The 19,354-nt window shown below is 54.8% G+C and overlaps 1 protein-coding gene and 1 long non-coding RNA gene across 2 annotated transcripts; one reads left to right on the forward strand and one right to left on the reverse strand.

Moving 5' to 3' along the window:
- The first annotated feature begins 1,842 nt into the window (after window positions 1-1,842).
- On the forward strand, window positions 1,843-17,423 carry P2RX1 (purinergic receptor P2X 1). Its single transcript, XM_088802005.1, has 12 exons — window positions 1,843-2,197; window positions 10,662-10,809; window positions 11,088-11,159; window positions 11,600-11,669; window positions 11,924-12,020; window positions 12,339-12,419; window positions 12,673-12,814; window positions 14,502-14,629; window positions 15,089-15,179; window positions 15,589-15,654; window positions 15,983-16,081; window positions 16,196-17,423. The coding sequence occupies exons 1-12, from the start codon at window positions 2,061-2,063 to the stop codon at window positions 16,259-16,261; spliced, it is 1,197 nt and encodes a 398-aa protein (XP_088658131.1). The 5' UTR covers window positions 1,843-2,060; the 3' UTR covers window positions 16,262-17,423.
- LOC141569013 (uncharacterized) lies at window positions 11,074-12,403 on the reverse strand. The gene is made up of 3 exons (XR_012492405.2): window positions 12,285-12,403; window positions 11,934-12,098; window positions 11,074-11,201 (listed from the first exon to the last, which is right to left on the reverse strand). It is a non-coding gene; the product is annotated as an uncharacterized LOC141569013 (long non-coding RNA).
- Window positions 17,424-19,354: the final 1,931 nt, after the last annotated feature.

Consider the following 19,354-nt stretch of genomic DNA (forward strand, 5'->3'; position numbering starts at 1 on the left):
GAAGGGGACAGACACAGATTGGAGAATGACGGCCTGACTTCCTCCCCTCCCTCCCTGCCTCCCCCTTTCCCCCTCTCCTGCCCTCACTTAGCACCTGCTGACCTCCTGACTGTGGTGTGCATGTCGGGAAAGTGTGGGTGGAGTGGGACACAGAGATGGCTCAGACGCAGAGCCAGCATCCACCCCGCTCCCCACTGCAAGCAGTTCACGTCCTGAGGCCTGCTATTCCAAGTTCCGTGGGGTCAGCTGGGAAGGGGACAGGCTCTTTTGTCTGGGGTCAAGACAGGGCCAAGGGGATGTGGCCACCACAGCTCTGGCTCCCAGCATCTCTGGATGTTTTCCTGAGAAAAGCCCAGGATGTGGTTCTTACTGGCCCCATTGAAGGTGGCGTCAGACAGACCGTTGAGCTTGAGATCGGCAGGAACTCCGCATGGAATGAGGCTGATCTGTTTGACGGGGGGTCTGGCCTGGGGTGCTGGATGGGGCCATGGGGACCTGCCCTCTGGGGGGCCCGTTGCTGTCCAGAAAGCAGCTCTGCTCAGACAGGCAGTTGGGGTTCCCAACCGGGGGCCTGGCTCCCTGCCCAGAGCAATTTCCCAGCTAAAGACCTGCCAGGAAGAAAACTCCAATCAGCCTTCAGGATGGTACAGCTTGGACTGGGGCAAAGTTGGGACTCTGAGGGCATTCAGCCTCAACCCCCATCTTCAGAGGGAGCCCTGAGGACCCAGCCTGGGCTAAGGGCTGGCCAGGGTGGCCTTCCTGCTTCAAGCTGGGGCCTTCAGTATATCCCAGGATGAGCTTGGGCAACTCACTTCTCTCTGAGCTCCAGTTTCTTCATCTGCAAAAATAGGCAGGGGGTTGAGGGAGGCCTCCAGCTCTAAACGCTCTGGGAGCCAGCAGGGACCCTATCCTGGGGACCCCTGCGTTCAAAGCCTGGGTTGGGGTTGAGGGTTGTACAGGGGCTGTACCCCAAGCTCATTAAAGTGGTCTCAAGCTCTCTGTCCTCAGTGTTGTCAGGACATATCTCCACGGGTCCTCTACCTATGAGGAAACTTCCATTATCATTCCCATTTCACAGATAAGGAGGCAGGCTCAGAGAGGACAGGCAACTTACCCAAGCCCCCACAGGCAGCAAGTGGCAGAGCCAGGGACCGTAACGGAGGCTGCCTGATGTCAGGCTTTCCCAGCTGTGTGTCAGGGATCCTGATGATAGCGTATAACACAGGTGGCCCTTGCCTTGTATGGCCACCTGCCTCCCTCTGCTTGTTTGGGTGGAGGTGTGACTGGGACAGGACAGATGGTGGGAGAGGAGAGGTCAGGGGATGGAGAGGCCAGCCTGACGTTGAGGTTGACTGTGCACAGGCCAGGTGTGGACTCAGGGGGTGGGTGGACAGAAGATGGTCTACAAGGACAGGGGTGGGGATCCAGACACGGGCTCGGGAAATGTCAGGCAGCTGGACCAGAAACAGCCCCTTTTCCTCTGCCTTCCGGGCTGGAGACCCCCAAGGGCTGAGCTCCCCACCTGGGGGCAGAGGTAGGGTGGGGAGGATGTTTGGATATGGGGATGGGTCCCTGTTTTGGGGAGGGCTCCGGCCTGAGGCCACTCCACCCAGGCCCTGGCCAGAGCCCCCAGCCCTGTTCTGCCAGGTTCATGGGGGTGGGGGGGGGGGGCTGACAGCTTTATCTTTGCCTTGTGATGGTGGCCAGTGGTTTCCTGCCAACAGCTCCTGTTTCCGGAGGCCCAGCAGGGCTCAGGCGGAGCCAGGAGGGACAGAGGGGCTGGGCCTGGGTGGCCTACCAGCCCCGCCCCCATCTATCTTTGGGAATTTATTTGTCCACAGGCGCAGCTGCCCCACAGTCCATTGCCTGCCAGGGGCCAAGAGCTGCTCTGATCACCCAAGGATTCTCCCTCCCAACCCAGGTGCCTCCAACTGACCTCTGACTCCTGACCTCTGGCCCTGCCCCTGCCCTACCTAAGGGCCTGGGAAACCCCTAAAAGTTCTGCTGTAGACGTGGGTGTTGACGCCTGGCTCAGCCCTCAGCCCCCCGCCTGGCCCACCATGGCCCGGCGGCTCCAGGATGAGCTGGCTGCCTTCTTCTTTGAGTATGACACTCCCCGAATGGTGCTCGTGCGCAACAAAAAGGTGGGCATCATCTTCCGCCTGATCCAGCTCGTTGTTCTGATCTACGTTGTTGGGTGAGTCCGGGACCCTCCCTGCTGCCCTCTTGTGCCAGCCCCCCGGGCTCTGTCCTCCAGGCTCTGGGATGCCTCCCATGACCCCAGGGAGCCCCTCTTTCTCTCCATTGGTTGTCCTCCTTCCTGACAACCCATGGTGCTATCGAGCAGGAATGGGAGCCTGCTAACTCGCTGTCAAGAGGGGGCCACTGAGGCGGAGAGGGGAAGCTCTGTCCTGGGTCATCTGGTAAACGAGGCAAAACCGCTGGGTTCTGAGGAACTGACTCAATGTTAACGGTTCCGTCAAGTGGTGAGTAGCTTTGGAGGCCAGGGCCCCCCAGGAACCCCTGTCAGCATCACTCTATCTCTGCCCTCCCAGCCCAGCCAGGCCGGTATCCAGAGACAAAGGCCACAGCCCATCTAACAGGCCCTGCTCCCACCTGCCCTGCCTAAATGAGAAACATCCTGGGATATTGGAGACCCCTGGAGCAGAGAAGCCCTCAAATTTGGAACACTTGGTGCCTTCATGGGGGCATGTCAGGCAGAGGTTGGAAGTCATTCTGGTCTCAGGGATGACAGCTCCTTTCAGGGCATCTTGGGACCTGTCCCATTGTCCCAGGAGTGCAGGGGAAGAAGCAGGGTGGGACTCCCCTGCAGTCTGGCTGTGCTGGGGACCATGCTACGGCCATCTTCCTGAAATCAATCTGGCTGTCATGGGAGGCAAGACAGGCCTGGCAGGGGCTTGCACACTCGTGTGCCTGTGCGAATACACATGTGTGTGTGTGTGTGTGGTATGTGGATACATGTGTGTCATACACAGGGCTCTGTGTAGGTACATGTGCCCTCATATGTTTAAGCATGTACCCAGTGAGTGTGGCTGCTGGGTGCGTCCTGGGGCTGGGTGCCCACATGTGCATGCCTTGTGGCTGAGGTGGCTGGGTGTCTGAGGCATGTGCCCCTGTGTGCATGGGGGGGGCATCATGTCCACTCACAGTGATTCTGCAGAGGGCTCCTGGAGGCCACTGAGGGGGGCTTAGTCCCTGACGGGGGGTGTGGGGGCACCCGGCAGTCCCAGCCTGACTTTGTTGTGTGAATCTGAGGGCCGGGCCCTGCGCTTCTGGTCTCCATGTCCCCATTTTTGCTGTGGGACCAAACCGGGACTGCTGACTGGAGCCTGAACAGAGTCCTGGTCCTCCCAGGGTCCCCCCAAAACTGCCTTCCCTCTGCTTCACCTAGCCCCCAAGGCCTCAAATTTGGAACACTTGGTGCCTTCATGGGGGCATGTCAGGCAGAGGTTGGAGGTCATTCTGGTCTCAGGGATGACACTGGTCAGGTGGAGTCAGTGCCAGGACCCAGCCCTCTGACACATTTTGGCCTCTGCCTCCCTCCTCCTTTGAAAACTGCAGTGTCATTTGAGCTTGTGAGGTTCAGAGAGGAGCAGTGGGGTTTCCAGGTCACACAGCAAGTCTGCCCCAAGTCCCGGTGAGAACTGAGGCCTTCTGACCCCCGGGCCTCGGCTCTGCCTTTTCCTCTCACAAGGGCTCTGAGAACCTTCCGAATGGGACACTGATGGTGTGATGCCAGGCACAGGACAGGCCTAAAAGCCCACCATTACCCATTCTCCTGACTGTCTGGGGAAGACAGAGGTTGGCTGCTCACCCCTCACCTGCAGCGGCTGGGAGAATGGTGTTCTCACTGTGGCCTCTACGGCTCCCTTTGTCTCCTTTCGGGTCAGCACTGAGAGCAGCACCAGCGCCCTCTTGTGTGTTGGTCACAGACTGTCAGAGGGAAAGGGATAGTTTCCCACTCCACCCCTAGCTGCAGCATATGCCCCAAACCACATCCAGTCCTGAACACATACCTCCAGTGACGGGGACCTCACTACCTCCTCCGTCCTGTCCTCCCTCCCAAGACAGTCTACTCAGTTTCCAAATGGATGTCGCTTCCTCAGCATCCGTGAGGGTCAGAGGCACTGAGTGATTTAGCCTCGATCTCACAGCTAGAAAGAGGCTGGACCAGGATTTGAATCCAGCTGTGTGGCTCCAAAGTTGCCTTGCTATCCTGGGAGGGAAACATACTCAGGGAGGGGGACTGACTGCCCAAGTTACATAGCAGAGGATGGAAGGCAGAGTCCTCGCGAAACCTCCCAATCCCACCCTGAGTGAGGCCCAGGCGTGCTGGCCTGCTTAGGCTCTGACTCCTGCTGTCTCTGGCGCCCTCATCTGGCCACTGTCCACAGCTGCACTGACCGCTCGGCTAAGTGCCCACAGCTGCAGAAGGAAACCATCCTGGACTCACTCTTCCTCTCTCAGGCCTAAGTTTCCCAACTGTTCCATGGAGCAGAGGTGGGGGGAACCCCTCTAAAGACGTTGCACAAAGGCTCAACAATTTCTCTTTACTGAGGAAGGACAGCCTTTCTTTAATTACACCCACCCCACCCACCCCTGCCGCGCACACACACACACACACACCTCTTTTCAAGGCCCCTATCTATCAGTGTCTGGTCCTGTGGGTGTTGCAGGGGGAAAGAGGGGAGCATAGGAGAAGAGCCAGACTCCCGGACCCCAGGCACAGCCCAGGTGGGGGATGGGCGGCCATAGCAACAGAACTGGACTGAGGGACATACATTGGAGCACAACCACTCAGATGAAGAGAGAGGCTTTGAGACTTAGAAATGGAGAGAGAGAGTTATTGAGACAGAGGCAGAGAGGCTTAGATGCTGAGAACCTGAACAGTCTCTGAGGAGGGGAACTGAGGCTGTGTTTTCTATCTGTCACTTCCAGGAAGTCCAGGGCAAGTGGAAGGATCAGGTGGCTCTGGCAGGCTGAACAAAGACTCTTTTTGGCTCAAACTCTGGTGATTAATTTGTAGTTATAGCTGTCTCCTGGGCAGTGATGAACTCTCCGTAACTGGAGGTATGCAGGCAGTATGACTGTCATCTATGATCTAGCAGGCCTATACAAGGGGTGTGCTGAGACCTGTCCCTACCTGGGGGGGCTCTGGTCTGCGGAGGAGAAAGATCTAGCTGCAGCACACAGAAGGGTCCTAAGGGGATTTGTGAATGCTGCTTGGAAAGGGGAGCCTGGGAAGGCTTCCTGGAGGAGGGGACACAGTGATGGAACCAACCTTGAACAAGGCCTTCAGCCCATCCCCCCCCCGCCCCGGCCTCTTCTCACCTCAGTCCTCACCCCTTTCCTGAGCCCCAACAGAGCTCTTGAAATCATGCGCTTCTGAGCTCTCTTAGCACACTCTAACCAGGGATACGGACAGATACAAATTATTGCTGGGAAATGCATCTGGGAACATTTCTACAGCATCTTCTCCAACCTAGTGCTGTGTTGGGCTCCATGGGACAGAGGTGGAATAGAGGGTGGACAGCAGGAGAGGGAGAAGATGAGGATGAATTAGCCAGAGCGCCTTTGGTTCCTAATGATGGAAACCTGATCAAACTGAATTTAAAAGGAAGAGTGGGGACATTGATTGGTTTATGTAACTGAAAAATCAACGCGGGCTTCAGGCCTGGCTGGATGCTCCCTGATGAGGGCGCAGGAGAAGCAAGTTGTAACTCTCGTCTAGGAGATGAGGCATTGAGGTTGGTCCTGTTTCAATTCTCCAATGGAGCTAACCAGGGTCTTCTCCTCTTCTCGGCTCTACTTTCCTCTGTGGAGGCTTCATTCTCAGGCAGGTTCTATGTCCTCATAGTGGCAAAGTGGCCACCAGCAACAACAGGCTGACATCCCACCAGCTCAGCCACCCCCAGGGCACAAGCTTGTCTCTTTCTCCAGAGTTCCAGCAAAACTCCCAGGTCCAACTCTTATTGGCCTAAGTTGGGTCAAGTGCCCATCTCAGAACCAATCACGGTGGCCTAAGAAATGAATGCCCTGATGAGTGGAGCCTGGTTGTATGCCCACCTGGTCCAGGCAACCCTGCTACAAAGCAGAGTATGGTCAAAGGTCCTGGGGCAGAAAAGGAACAGCAAAAGGGTCAGTAGGACTAGACTGGGGAAGCATGAAAGGAGCCGAGGGAAAGGAGGTGGAGGGATAAGCAGCGTTAAGTGGCTCAGGCCTCTGAACGTCGGGCTGAGAAACATGGGCTATCTTCTGTAGGCGGTGGGACCACAGAAGGGCATCTAACAAGGGAAGGCCCCGGGGCAGGCAGGGGCTGGGGTGGGGGTGGAGGCTAGAGGCAGGACAGCTGTGAAGAAGCAGCAGTGATGAGAGGAGAGGATGACGCTCAGGCAGAAGCAGTGAGCATGGGACACAGAGGTCATCACCCTGGCAGACCCTGCACCAGGAGTGCCCACTGTTCAGCTTCTGCCCATCATTGCTGCAGGGGCACATGTGCCCAGCATGGTCAGAGTTTCTGACTTCTCAAGAGCCATGGGAAATGGGAATCTAGGGGTGAAAGGAAGCTTTTGGTTTTCAGAGGTTGGCGACTCATTCAAAAATTGAAAAACACAAATTGTCAGCCCGACTTATCTGTAGATTGCATGTTGATTAACCTCTGAACTTGGCCCTAGCTCTGAACTTAGTCTCTCCCAGGCCTGGGATCAGGTTTTGACCACCCCCGCAAGGCTGCTCTGCACCACAGCACGTGCCAGGCCTGGTCACCTCCTGCCAATGGCCCGTGTTACACCCTGTGTCCCACCAGCCACAGGACCTGTCCTCCCAGCCCTATGCTGGAGCTGCCCTACCGTCTGCCCCAGCTCCCCTCAGTTTCCCTACAACAAACCCCCTGGGTCCTTAGATGAAAGCGGAGGAGGACGGGAGGGATGGAGGGACCCAAAGAATGTGGATATGTAGGAAAGGGAGGGTGTGAGGGCGGGCACTGTCCTCCATGATAAAGGCACCCAAGAAACAAGTTCTGTGGGGAGATGAGGCATTCAGTTTGGGCCCACTGAATTTTTGTTTTGAGATATAATTCACATACCATAATAGTCACCATTTAAAAATATACAACTTGGTGGTTTTTAGTAGAATCACAGATTTGTGCAACGGCCATCTAATTCCAGACATTTCTCACTACTCCAAAAAGAAGCCGTGTGCCCCTTCATAATCACTCCCTATTCCCTTTTCCCACACCCTACTTTGCCTACTCTGGACATTTCATATAAATAAAATCATACCATGTGTGGCCTTTTGTGTCTGGCTTCTTTCACGTAGCATAATGTTTGTAAGGTTCATCCATGTTGGTTGTAGTGTATCAGTAAGTACCTCGCTCCTTTTTACGGCTGAGTAATACTCCATTGTGTGGATACACCACGTTTTGTTTACCCATTCATTGGTTGATGGACATTTGGGTTGTTTCCACTTTTGCTTCTTATAAATGTTGCTGTGAACATTTGTGCATATGTCTTTGTGTAAACATGTGCTTTCAGTTCTCTTAGGTTTATGTCTAGGAGGGGAATTGCTGGGACAAATGGTCATTCCCCATGATTAACTTTTTGAGGAACTGCCAGACTGTTTTCTAGAGGGTTAAGTTGAGTTTGAGGTACCTGAGAGATGTCTGGGGTTGGGGGAAAGAATGTGTGTCACCAAGCAGTGGGAGATACAGACATTTATATAAGTTCCTTGAGTACTGAATTTTGGGTTGTTTTGTTCACTTCTGCATTTTTAGTGCCTAGAACAGTGCTTGACACATAATAGAGGCTCAATAAATAAATATCTGTTTAATGACTAAATGAATGCGTGGAATTGAATTTGGGGGTAGTATATAGAAGTGGAGATAGAAATCTGGGGAAAGCAGAGCTGTCTGTGACAGCTCCCGTGAGGTTCTGCCTGGGCTGACAATGGAGGACAGGACGATGGGGGCAGATGGACATTTAAAGAAAAATTAGTAAAGGCGGAATAGAGGCAGTGAAAATGGGAGGGTTATTTATGTGCCTCCTGCATGCTGACTTCCTTAAAAAGAACTCATGGGAACTTCCCCCAAACAATTACCTAGATTCTTTTCCTTCCTGGGACCTAGCCCACCCCTCGTGCGTGGTAGGGCCTTGCTTATATTTGTTGAATGAGCAGTGTTTCTGAGGTAGGTGCCGTCACTTCTGTTTTACTGAGAAAGCCAGGGCTCAGAGAGGTTTAGTCTTGAGCTCAAAGCCACACAGCTGGTGAGTAGCCGTGCTGATACCTGGACCTTCGCCTCTGTCTTCCCAGAGGCCGCTCTCTTGGCCATTTCACCATTCGGCCTCTTCCATGAGGGGCTGCTGGAGAAGAGAGACTCAGGATAGGGTGTTGCTGAGGACAAGGTGGGAAAAATGGGAAAGAGAATTTCTGGAAGAGGAGGGACTTCTGAAGATGCCAGTGTCTTTGGCATCAGGTCCCCTTGGTGGCCTCCCCAGGGTGGTGACCGCAAGGCGGGGTCAAGGCGAGCATGGCTTTGGAGGGAGGGGGCTAGTGCCATGCTCATTCTATTATTTATTATCAGAACTGAGGTCTTTGGTGCCAGATTTGACTTCTCCCTTTGAACCCCAGGACTGACAGCCAGGGGGGCAGACACCCAAGAGTGGCTGCAGCAGCCCCACTGTGCAGTCTCCCCCCCCCCGACCCCCCCCCCCCGTGCCCTCCCCCTCACACACACTCCTGGCTCCTGGTAGACATGCTGACACCTGGCTGCTCAGTGGAGGTGGGCAGAGTCCTGGGCTGAGGGCCCTGAGCCTGGGGTCTGCCTCTGACTCGGGAGAGACGCTCCCCAGGCCCCAGTTTTCCCATCTATATTGTGAAGAGTTGGTGTGGGCCAAGAGAGAAAGAAAGGCTGCTAAACATCAGGGGTCAGGGAGCAATGAGGGACGCAGTGCCCTCTCTTCCAGAGGGGTTCAGAGTATGGAGCAGCTCCCACATCACTCCCCAGCAGCTCCTTCGAGCTTGGGCATGAAGTCAGAGGCCATCCTGGAGGAAGGAACTTAAAGGAGGTGGGGGGATGGGTGATGCCCCCTCTCCCTGATGGGGCTGGAGGCAGTGAGACAGGCTCAGGACACAGAATTGCAGGCCTTTGTTATGCCTCGTCTGTTGCCATTTGGGACCTGCAGGGGGCAGCAGTGACCATGCTTAGGTTTGGGGTGGAGGGTGGTAAGCTTGGGGGTCGGGTGGCTAGTTCTAGTGCCCAGCTGAGGGAGGGGCTTGGAGGAAGAGAGGGGTGGACTACATGAGGTGAGAGGTAGACATTGGTGGGCTGCCTTCCTGGGGTCTGGAGCAGGGAGACAGCCCCTGGAGAGCTAGCGTGACTCTGAGACTAAGGTCTGGAGCATTGTGTTACTAGGCAAGGCACAGCCGAGGTGGCTTTGAGGTCTGCTTGGAGTGGTGCACTGGGGGTAGAGTGAGCTGTGAAGGGGTATAAATATACCTGCCCACTGTCAGACAGAACCACAGGTGCGCTCACAGATTTGCCCCGGAGACACACAGCTACACACACTGATGGAAAGCATGGACACACATGCACAGTTACAAGAATCTCCATCAAGTCTTTCCTTGAGGAAGAGAACAACGCCCTGGAGAGAAGTGTTATCCAGGACTCTCAGTTGTAAGCAACAGAAACCACACCCAAACTGGCTTAAATAAAGAAAGGGAACGTATTAGCTCATGCAACTGAAAAGTCCAGAAGTAGGTTTTTCAACTTTAGCCATGGCTGGATCCAGGTGCTCAGACAGCATTGTAGGATCCTGCCCCTCTCCAGGGCCTGGCCTGGCTTTCCTCTAAGTTGGCTTCATTCTCAAGCTTTTTCTCTCTGTGAAGTAGCAAAAATGACTAACCCTAGTTCTGGTCTTATAGCCACTTTGCTTAGCCACCCAGCAGACAGCATGTCTCTTTCTCAGTAATTCCAAGAAAAACCCACTCCCCAGGGCACGTGCCCATCCTTAGACCCATCATGGTTGCTAGGGTGATGGAACTTTGATTGGCAAGCCTTGGTCATGTGCCTACCCCGTAGCTAGGAGGGAGGTGAGCCCCACCGAACTTCCCAGATTGAAAGTGGAGACCCCAAAGGAACAGGTGTTCTGAATACTGGGAAGGGGTGGCCAGAATTTCCCAAGAAAGCCGGGAGGCCTCCAGCCTGAGCCACTCCCACAAGGGCCTCAACTGGGGGCCAGGCTCTCAGCCCTCATGCTCTGCTGTTTCTCAGTGGGAGGACCTCAGGAAGGAAGGAGCACTCTTGGAATGAGGATTGGGGTTCAACAAGCTAGGCCTCCAGACCCCAGAAAATCCTGCTCTTGGAAAAAGATCTGAAGGAGTCCTTCAATGGGTCTCCTCCTTGGGAATTAGTATTTTCATAGTGAAAAGAATGGTGGAACTTCAGGCACAGACCAGCTGGGAGACGCAGGTGAAGCTCTCCTGCCTCCAGCCCAAGATGTAGCTTTAGGAGCAGAGTGGCTCAGAGAGGTATCTGGGGAGGGAAAGGGAAAAGAGTGACCTGTCCAGCTGGTCCCAAAAAAGGCAGTGGCCCACATACCCAAATGCCATCCTTGAATGACCCCTCTGCCCCCACCCCTCCACAGGTGGGTCTTTGTCTATGAGAAGGGCTACCAGTCCTCGAGTGGCCTCATCAGCAGCGTGTCTGTGAAACTCAAGGGTCTGGCTGTGACGCAGATCCCAGGCCTGGGCCCCCAGGTCTGGGATGTGGCTGACTACGTCTTCCCAGCGCAGGTGAGCTGACTCAGGGGTACACCTTCCTCCCATAGGGCCTAGCTCGGAGCTGGGGTGGGCTCTGTCTCACCTCCCTATGGAAACAGTCCAGCTCCTGTCTCTCTCTGGGCCTCAGTTTCCCTAACTGTGAATGAAGGGCAGAAGCAGTCTGGTAATCTTACCTCCCTTTGACATCATGGGGTATGGATTGTCATCATGTGGGTTCTAGAGGCTGCGAGGAAAGTCCTTGGGTTCTTGAGGCTTTTCTCCCAGCTCAGAGACCTGCCCTTCACTTCCAGGGGGACAGCTCCTTCGTGGTCATGACTAATTTCATCGCGACCCCCAAGCAGGCTCAAGGCTACTGTGCAGAGGTGAGGACGGCTGCCCATCCCCCTTCTTCAACCTTCAATAACCTGGGAGAGGAGGTCCCCTTGGGTATTGGAGGTAAAGCTGGATAGGCTTCCTGCGGGGGCCACAGTGGTGGAATTCCAGGCATAGATTTATACAAAGTAACTGACCACCATTGGCAGTGCTGTGTGCCAAGCAGGATGCTGAGCCTCAGTGCCCGCCCAACCCACAAGCCCCAACCGCCCACCTCCTGTCAGCCGACATCAGCAATGAGGCAATTGGGCCTAAGCCCAAAAGGGTCCTGGGAGGGCAGCACCGGGAGAAAAAGGGCTTGAGCAAGGATCACCCCAAAGGTATCTGAAGACTCTGCCCCATACCCTCCTTAGGGCCCTGGTGATGGGGAGGGTCTCTTTTCAGAACCCCAGCCAAAGGGCCTGGGGTTAGCAGCTCTCCCCTCCCCCAGCATCCGGAAGGGGGCACGTGCAAGGATAACAGCGGCTGCACTCCAGGGAAGGCAGAAAGGAAGGCCCAAGGTAAGGTCTGCGTCCTCCCATCCCCCTCCACCATCCCTTTCATCAGGCTGCCTCCACCAGGAAGTCCTTTCTGCCCTCTCCCCTCCTACCATCTTGAACGTGGTTGGCCCTGTCCCCGACCCAGCCACATTTCTGTCCTCAGGCTCCTGCTCTTAGGCACCCCATCAATGGGACTCCTAGCGGCAAGGCCTGTGGGGGCCTCCTCTGCAGCCCCAGCGTGGGGTGGGCACCCAGGGCTCTCTCCCTCCCTCCAGGCATCCGCACTGGCAAGTGTGTGGCCTTCAACAACACTGTGCAGACGTGTGAGATCTTTGGCTGGTGCCCCGTGGAGGTGGACGACGACATCCCACGGTAACGTCTTGTCCTTCCTGGGAGCAGGGAGCAGGATCCCCAAGCCCAGACAGAGGGGCATCTGGATCCAGAGGGGCTCTGGAAAGAAATAGGCGCCTCTTCTTCCAACCATACCCTCACCCCATCTGTGAAGCCCCGGCCAAAGATCCCCCTGGACCCTGGTTGAGAGACCTGAGAATCCACCATTACAGCACCCGCCCCCCCCCCCCCACACACACACACAGACAGGGATCCAAACCCCAGGAGGATCCCGTAGGCTCTCACCTCCCAGTGCCAATCCCCGGGGAGGGGGCAGTGAGTGAGTGCGGTCTCCTCTAGCCCTGCTCTTCTCCGAGAGGCTGAGAACTTCACTCTCTTCATCAAGAACAGCATCAGCTTTCCACGCTTCAAGGTCAACAGGTTTGTGGGAAAAGTGGGCAAAAGTGCAGGTGGCTCCCAGAGGCTGTTCCTGCTGCTCTCAATTGCTTCTGTCACCCTCCACGCCTTCTGCTTTCACTCTGGAGGCCGGGCCCCCGGGGAGGGCTGCCTTCATTCTCGGCAAGGGCTATGGAATGGGCATTTCTGGAGCCCCTGAGGGATCCCCAGAGCTCTGGGGCATGGTGGGCACCGCCCCAGCTGGCATATTGCTGCCGCCAATGCCCTCTGCCCGTAGGCGCAACCTGGTGGAGGAGGTGAATGGCACCTACATGAAGACCTGCCTCTACCACAAGATCTCACACCCTCTGTGCCCTGTCTTCAATCTCGGCTATATGGCACAAGAGTCGGGACAGAAGTTTAGCGCCCTGGCCGAGAAGGTATTGTGCCAGGCGGGTGGAGGGCTGGGCCCCAGGGTCATCAGGCCAACAAAAGCTTTTCAGGCCCAGTTAATCCCCCTCCAGCCTCCTCGGTGTGGGCTGAGTTAGACATAGAGGTCTATTGCCTACTATTAGGGGCCCCTGAGGGTCATGCCTGTGTCCTCAGCAGGGCCTGCAGGTGCCCAGAATGAATGGATTTGGGTGGATGTTGTCACCTGGACATCTGCTGAGGTCCCGCTGTTTTTAAAATATTAGATAAAAGCAGTTTGAATCCCATGGTCCATGGCCTATGGCCCTGAGAAATCCAGAGGCCAAGATTTACAGTCACTTGGGGTTCCAAGAGCAGCAGTACCTCATAGCACAGACCTGCCTGACTAGGTTGAAATCCTAGCTCAGCCCCTAAGAAGTGGTGCAACCTTAGACAAGTCCCTTACCTTCAGTGTGCCTGAGCTTTTGAGCCTGCAAAGTGGAGGCAATAACAGTACCTGTCTCATGGGGTTGTCTTGAGGATCACGTGAGTTCACGCATGGGACAGCACTTCAGCACGGCCTGGCATGTGGCAACTCTATGTATAGGTCCCACGTGGTCTTCATTTTCCTGCTCTCGCAACACCTCTTCAGGGATGGAAATCAACCCTTTTGCTGTGACATCACACACATATACACAAAAACTCACAACACGTTTTTCTGGAACAGGGATCAGCAAACTTTTTCTTTAAAGGACCAGAGACTAAGTATTTTCAGCTCTGCAGGCCATCTGGTCTCTGTTCCAACTACTCAGGTCAGCTGCTGGAGAGCAAAAGCAGCCACGGATAATAGGTAAACAAATTTGGCCCTTGGGCCTCAGTTTGCCTATCCCTGGAAGGGGTTAACACTATAGCAACACGCAGGACCAGAAAGCTGAATGTTAGGACCTCCCTGTTCCTAAAAACCCCTGTGCCATCCCCACTGGGACCTTCTCATTTATCGCCATCATCTACAGGTACCAGCCTCCCGCCGAGCTGCCCGGCTCCTCACCTGTTCTGACCACTTCCCACCTCTCCTGTTGCTCAGCCCACTGCCACCTGTCCCTGATCCTTACCTAGACCAGAGGAGCTTCGCTTCTCAAGTTTTCTTTCCCCAGCCGGTGTCTTTATAGACTCACTCTTTCATTCAACAACTATTCACTTGCCTCCCAGACTATGACTTGTGCTGGGAACTTAGGAGTTCCTGAATGAGACAGACCACCCCACCCTATGGAGCTTATAGTCTTAGAGGAGATGGGTTAATAATAAATAATCATATAAAATAAATATATGATTAAAAGTGACAAATATTCCAGAAGAACACACAGAGGGAATAACGGGGACATATTTTAGACTGGGGTGGTAGTCAGGTAAGACCCCTTAGGGTAAGTGACCAAAGAAGGAGAAAGAGCCAGCTTTGTGGGAAACTGGGGGAACTGAATGTGCAAAGGTCCTGAAGTAGGAAGAACTTGGGTGTATCCTAGAAATGGTCAGAAAGCTGGAGTGTGATGGGTGGGAGGTGGGGCCAGAGAGGGTGACAGTACATTGACACTGGAGCAGCTTCTGAGGATCTTTTTTCAAGACTAAAAATGTTCCCTCTTCAAGAGACTGCTGGCACCAACTGTAAGACAGCTGTTTCTTGATCCTGAAACCCCAGCTCTTATCTGCCTGTGTCCCTGGCAGGGCGGGGTGGTGGGCGTCACCATCGACTGGAATTGTGACCTGGACTGGCACGTACGACACTGCAAACCCGTCTACGCGTTCCATGGGCTGTATGAGGAGAAAAAACTGTCTCAAGGATTCAACTTCAGGTGCCTACCAGGCCCCCACCAGTGCACCCTTCCTTGGGGTCCCATGGGCTTTTCTTCTCCTAAAACTGTGGGGGTCAAGCAAGGATCCCTGGGAGGGGAGCAGAGGAGAAGAGGAGCCTGGGGAGTTCCTGTCCTCCCGGGACTGGCCAAGCAGGAAGCCAGCAGAGAGCAAGACCTTGGAGCCTCAGCCCCTGCCCCCAACTCTCAGTCCCCTTGAGGCCCAGCTGGACAGGACTGGTGAGGGAAATTGCTGAAATCAAGAGTCAGGGTGAGGGTTGAATATAGCATTCCTGGAATGAGGTCTGGGATCCTGCCTGCGGCTCCCCCTCTATATAATGTTGGGGGGCATGGATCTGTCCTTATGGACCTCTAAGTTCACCTGCATCCCTGATGCTTTGAGAACTCCCAACCCAAGGCGGTTCTCCATTGTTTCCCCTGCAACCTCACCCCCTCCCCAAGGTTCGCCAGGCACTTCGTGGAGAACGGGACCAACCACCGGCACCTCTTCAAGGTGTTTGGGATTCGCTTTGACATCCTGGTGGATGGCAAGGTGAGTGTCAGTGTGAGGGGCAGCCAGAGACACACTTGGGGGTCCTGCGAGCACTTGTTAAGCATCTGTGGTTAAAGAGGACAGGAAGTTGGACGGACTTCATTTAGCTGTTCTGTTTCTAATCACGGATGGGCCTGGGTACCATTGAGGACAGGGCTTCCAGCCTACGACCACACCTCCCCCACTTCCTCCCTGTGTCCGAGGAGGCAGATCCAAGCTCAAAACCGAGGGCTCCTGACTGGAGATCAGTCAGCATGTAGCGACAGAGCCTGGGCAGCAGGCTGTGGGGCCAGCTGACAGTGCAGTGGGATGCCTCCTTACCAAGCCTGGCATTAGGGCTCCTCAGGAAGGCCTTTCCAGCCAGGCCCCTTCTGACTGTTAACCCTTCTCTCCCCGGCGCCATCACCAGGCTGGGAAATTTGACATTATCCCCACAATGACTACCATCGGCTCTGGGATTGGCATCTTCGGGGTGGTAAGTGCTGGGGACGTGGGGTCCCTTTGCTGGGGTCAGTCCCTTCTCTTCCACATCCCAGTAGCATCAACATGTCTCTCACTCCATAACTTGACCATAATTGTCGTCCTTATTGAACTGACCCCACCCCTCTAGAACCACAGCGTGTCTGAGGAAACCTAGGCCCACAGCTGGTACAGGACAGAGGTAGAATGGGCTGGTCTCAGTTCCCTGAAGGGCCTACAGTGCCTCATCTGCCCTCCAGGGCCTGAGGTCTCCATAGGGCAGGCGTCAGCCAGGCCCCCAGTCAGTAGGACCCATGCTTCATCCAGCACTTTCCTTCCCCCAGGCCACGGTTCTCTGCGACCTGTTGCTGCTCCACATCCTGCCCAAGAGACATTACTACAAGCAGAAGAAATTCAAGTACGCGGAGGACATGGGGCCAGAGGTGATAAGAGAACTCCCTGAGCTGGGCCCTTCAGAGCCCTCAGGCCGTGTGTCTGTGGTGGGGAGGCAGCCCCTCCCAGGAGGCTGGCTTTTATCCCCCTCAATGCTCACACAGGGTGAGCGCGACCCCGCGGCCACCAGCTCCACCCTGGGCCTGCAGGAGAACATGAAGACATCCTGACTCTCAGCCCTGACTCCTGACTGGACGCAGCGTGAGGCTATTACAGGCAGCAGCCGTTAGCGGGGTCCCAGCCAGGGCAGAGAGGTCTCCTCCAGAACTTTCCCTCCCTCTCTGCCAGGCAGATACCAGGTTGCCAGCAGCTCAGGGTAGATACTGGGGAGACCTGCGCAATTCTGAGCTCTGGCTCCTACCCTGCACCCTGCCAAGAGGACCTCACCCAGCCTCAGCCTCTCCTGCTGCGGAGGCGCTGGGACTGGGCCGGGCTCCTCTCACACTCCTGTTCTGGAGCTTGTGCTTCTCTCTGGGCCCTCGTCCATCCCACTGCCTCGCGTCTCTAGACCTGTGCTCTCCCATATGGCAGCCGCTAGCCACCGGTGATTATTTAAATTTAAATTAATTAAAATGGAATAAAATAAAAACTTCAGTTCCTCAAATTAACCACATTGCAAGTGCTAAGTAGCCACAAGTGGCTGGGTGGCTGCCGTAGTAGACAGCACAGAACGTTTTCAGCACCACAGAAAGTTCTATTGGATAGCTCTGCTTGTGCCCTGTTTTTCAGTGGCCTCAGATTTTCTTGAGGAGCTTATTAATTATGCAGGCCCAACCCAGACCTCCTGAACCAGAATCTCCAGGGCTGGCCACGTGATCTGCAAGGGCAGCAGACTCCCCAGGCCATTTTAAGGACCTGTGTTTAAAATGGTCTTGATCCGGTATCAGACTTAGCCTGGGCCTGCATCACCTGGAAGGTGCTGGTAGTGCAGGAGGTGTGTGGTGTGCTCACAAGCCACTGGGTGTCTCATGTACACGCCCCCATGTGCACACTCACCAGAATGCACATTCCCCCTTCTATCCACACTGTGTGTTTGAACAGCTTGGGCCCTGCAAACAACCATCTGAACACACCTACACCCCCAAGCATAGACGCCTGGTCCTTGCCACATCACCTCCATGGGAAATGCTTCTCCACAAGGGCGTCAGGCCAGGACAGCCCCTTCAGCCATGAATGCTTACTCAGCTACCTCTGGTCTGGTGGGAGCCTGGGCCAGATCCGGGGCTCCCAGCCTGTGGCCTAGCCCCAGCTCCCAAGGCCTGCCTGGCTCAGTCTGAACACAAGGTCTGGGGAAAGCGAGGGGTGGAGTACAATAAAGGGAATGAGGACAAACCTCTGCCTTCTGCACTTTCTTCCCTGCTCTCTGCGAAACTCAGTGTCCCCGTCTGTGAAATGTGGGAGCGAACTGAGTGATCTTTGAGGTCCTTCTGGATCTGTTGGTGGGTGCTGGTGAACCGATACTTTGCCCTGAACCCAGCAGGGTCAGTGCTGGGGGTCAGCTCACCTCTACCCATAGGCCAGTGTCCTGGCACAGCCCTGATCACTGGAGCTCTTCCCAACCCTCCATGAGCCCCTCTCGTGCTGTAGGACGCCTGGCACTTGAAGAAGCAGAGAACCTCAGGAGTGGCCTCGTGAAAGTAGAGGTGAGGAAGGGGTTGGCCGTCCCAGGAGGGAGATCTGAGGGAATCCCAAGGAGGGGAGGAAGGTCTTGAATGAAGATACTGTGGAAGGATTCTCCAGTGGCCTTGCTGTGGGCATGACCTCCAGTCTGAACTTACAGCCAGGCAGGGTCTCTGGGCACCCCCACCACCACGCTCTGTCTGGACCAGTGCCGTCCAACAACAACGATGAAATGGTCTCTATCTGTGCTGCCCCAGAGAGTCGTCACGAACCTCCTGTGGCCACTGAGGACTTAGAATGTGGCGAATGCACTCGAGGAATGGAATCTTTTATTTTATTCACTTTTAATTAATTTAAATCACCGACCATGGTGAATGGCTACCATGTTGGACAGCATAGGCTAGCCCTTCCCTTCTTCCTCAGGCCCTTGGCCTTCTGCTCTCTTTCCCAGCCAAGAACAATCCTTCAGATTTTAGGAGAGAGAAACTCCCTCTTCTTTCCTGCCTTCCTTCTTCAGAGCTACCTGCTTTTGTGCCTCCTGCCCTTTTCCCTCCTGAATGAGTAAAGGATTGTTTCTTTGTATCCAACCATTCTACCCAACCCAGGGGCCTCCCAGCAGAGGCTGCCTGTCCTCTCTCCCACTCCCATATTTGCTCCCCTCTTCTGCCTCCTTCTGGCCCATGATCCCCTGCGGCTCTGCCTGCTCTCCCTTCACTGTTACCATTCCAGAAAGACCAGTTTACAGTTCCTTCTGTGTCCTACCCTCTGCAGTTGGCCTCCAGCCCCCGCCCCCACTTCTCCTAGATGCCCTTGCCAAGTTACCAGCGGCACCTTTGTGGCCAAATTCAAGCAGACACTTCAGTTGTATCTTGCTTGGCCTGTCAATCTCTGACACTATAGACTAAGCCCTCCTTTGTTGAAAGATTTCCTTCCAGCAGCTTCTAGGACCCACCCTCTCCTGATTTTCCAGCTATCCTGGTATGCAGGGAAAAGACAGGCTTCAGTTACAGTTCTACCGGGTCTGTATGTGTCCTTGGGAAAGTTGTTTAACTCTCCAAGCCTCCTCTGTGAGTTAGAGATAACAATAGCCTCTACTCGGGTTGGGGCAAGATAAGATAGAAAAGGGCCTAACACAGAGCCTGGCATACAGTGGTGCTCTGTCCTCTCTTTCACTGGTGTGGTCAGCTTATTGTCCCCAGATATCTATTCTCTCTACTGTGATACAACCCTTGATTCTTGGCTGGGTATGTGGCTGCCTAGAATAAAAGATGCACTTCCTAGCCTCCTCTTGCAGCTGGGCCTAGTCATGTGACTAAGTTTTAGCCAATAGGATGTATGTGGAAGTGTCAGTTCTGGGAACTTTCCTTAAAAGAGAGCTGGTGCCAATCCTTTGTCCTCTTCTTCATCCCACTGCCTAGAATGCATATGTGATGGCTGGAGCTCTAGCCACCACCCTGAACCATGAAGGCAAGTGTCATACCCAAAGGTTGCTGGAGCGGTGAGTGCAAAGAGTCACATCTAGGAGGTCTTTGTGGAGCACAGCTGACATTCCCGCCCAGAACTTCTTCCCTGAGGCTCTTATGTGGGATTTCTGTTACCTACATCAAAATTGATCCTACCTGGTATAGAAATCTTTCCCTCTT

The sequence above is a fragment of the Rhinolophus sinicus genome, chromosome 12 (assembly GCF_057876585.1).
Source record: "Rhinolophus sinicus isolate RSI-liver-muscle chromosome 12, RSI-T2T, whole genome shotgun sequence".
Classification (NCBI taxonomy): Eukaryota; Metazoa; Chordata; class Mammalia; order Chiroptera; family Rhinolophidae; genus Rhinolophus; species Rhinolophus sinicus.

Bases quoted from the DNA above. Each gene is read 5' to 3' on its own strand.
- P2RX1 (XM_088802005.1), top strand. From the start codon at position 2,061: ATGGCCCGGCGGCTCCAGGATGAGCTGGCTGCCTTCTTCTTTGAGTAT. The intron at 12,815-14,501 runs GTATTGTGCCAG...TGTCCCTGGCAG, and splicing joins TTAGCGCCCTGGCCGAGAAG to GGCGGGGTGGTGGGCGTCAC. The intron at 15,180-15,588 runs GTGAGTGTCAGT...CGCCATCACCAG, and splicing joins ACATCCTGGTGGATGGCAAG to GCTGGGAAATTTGACATTAT.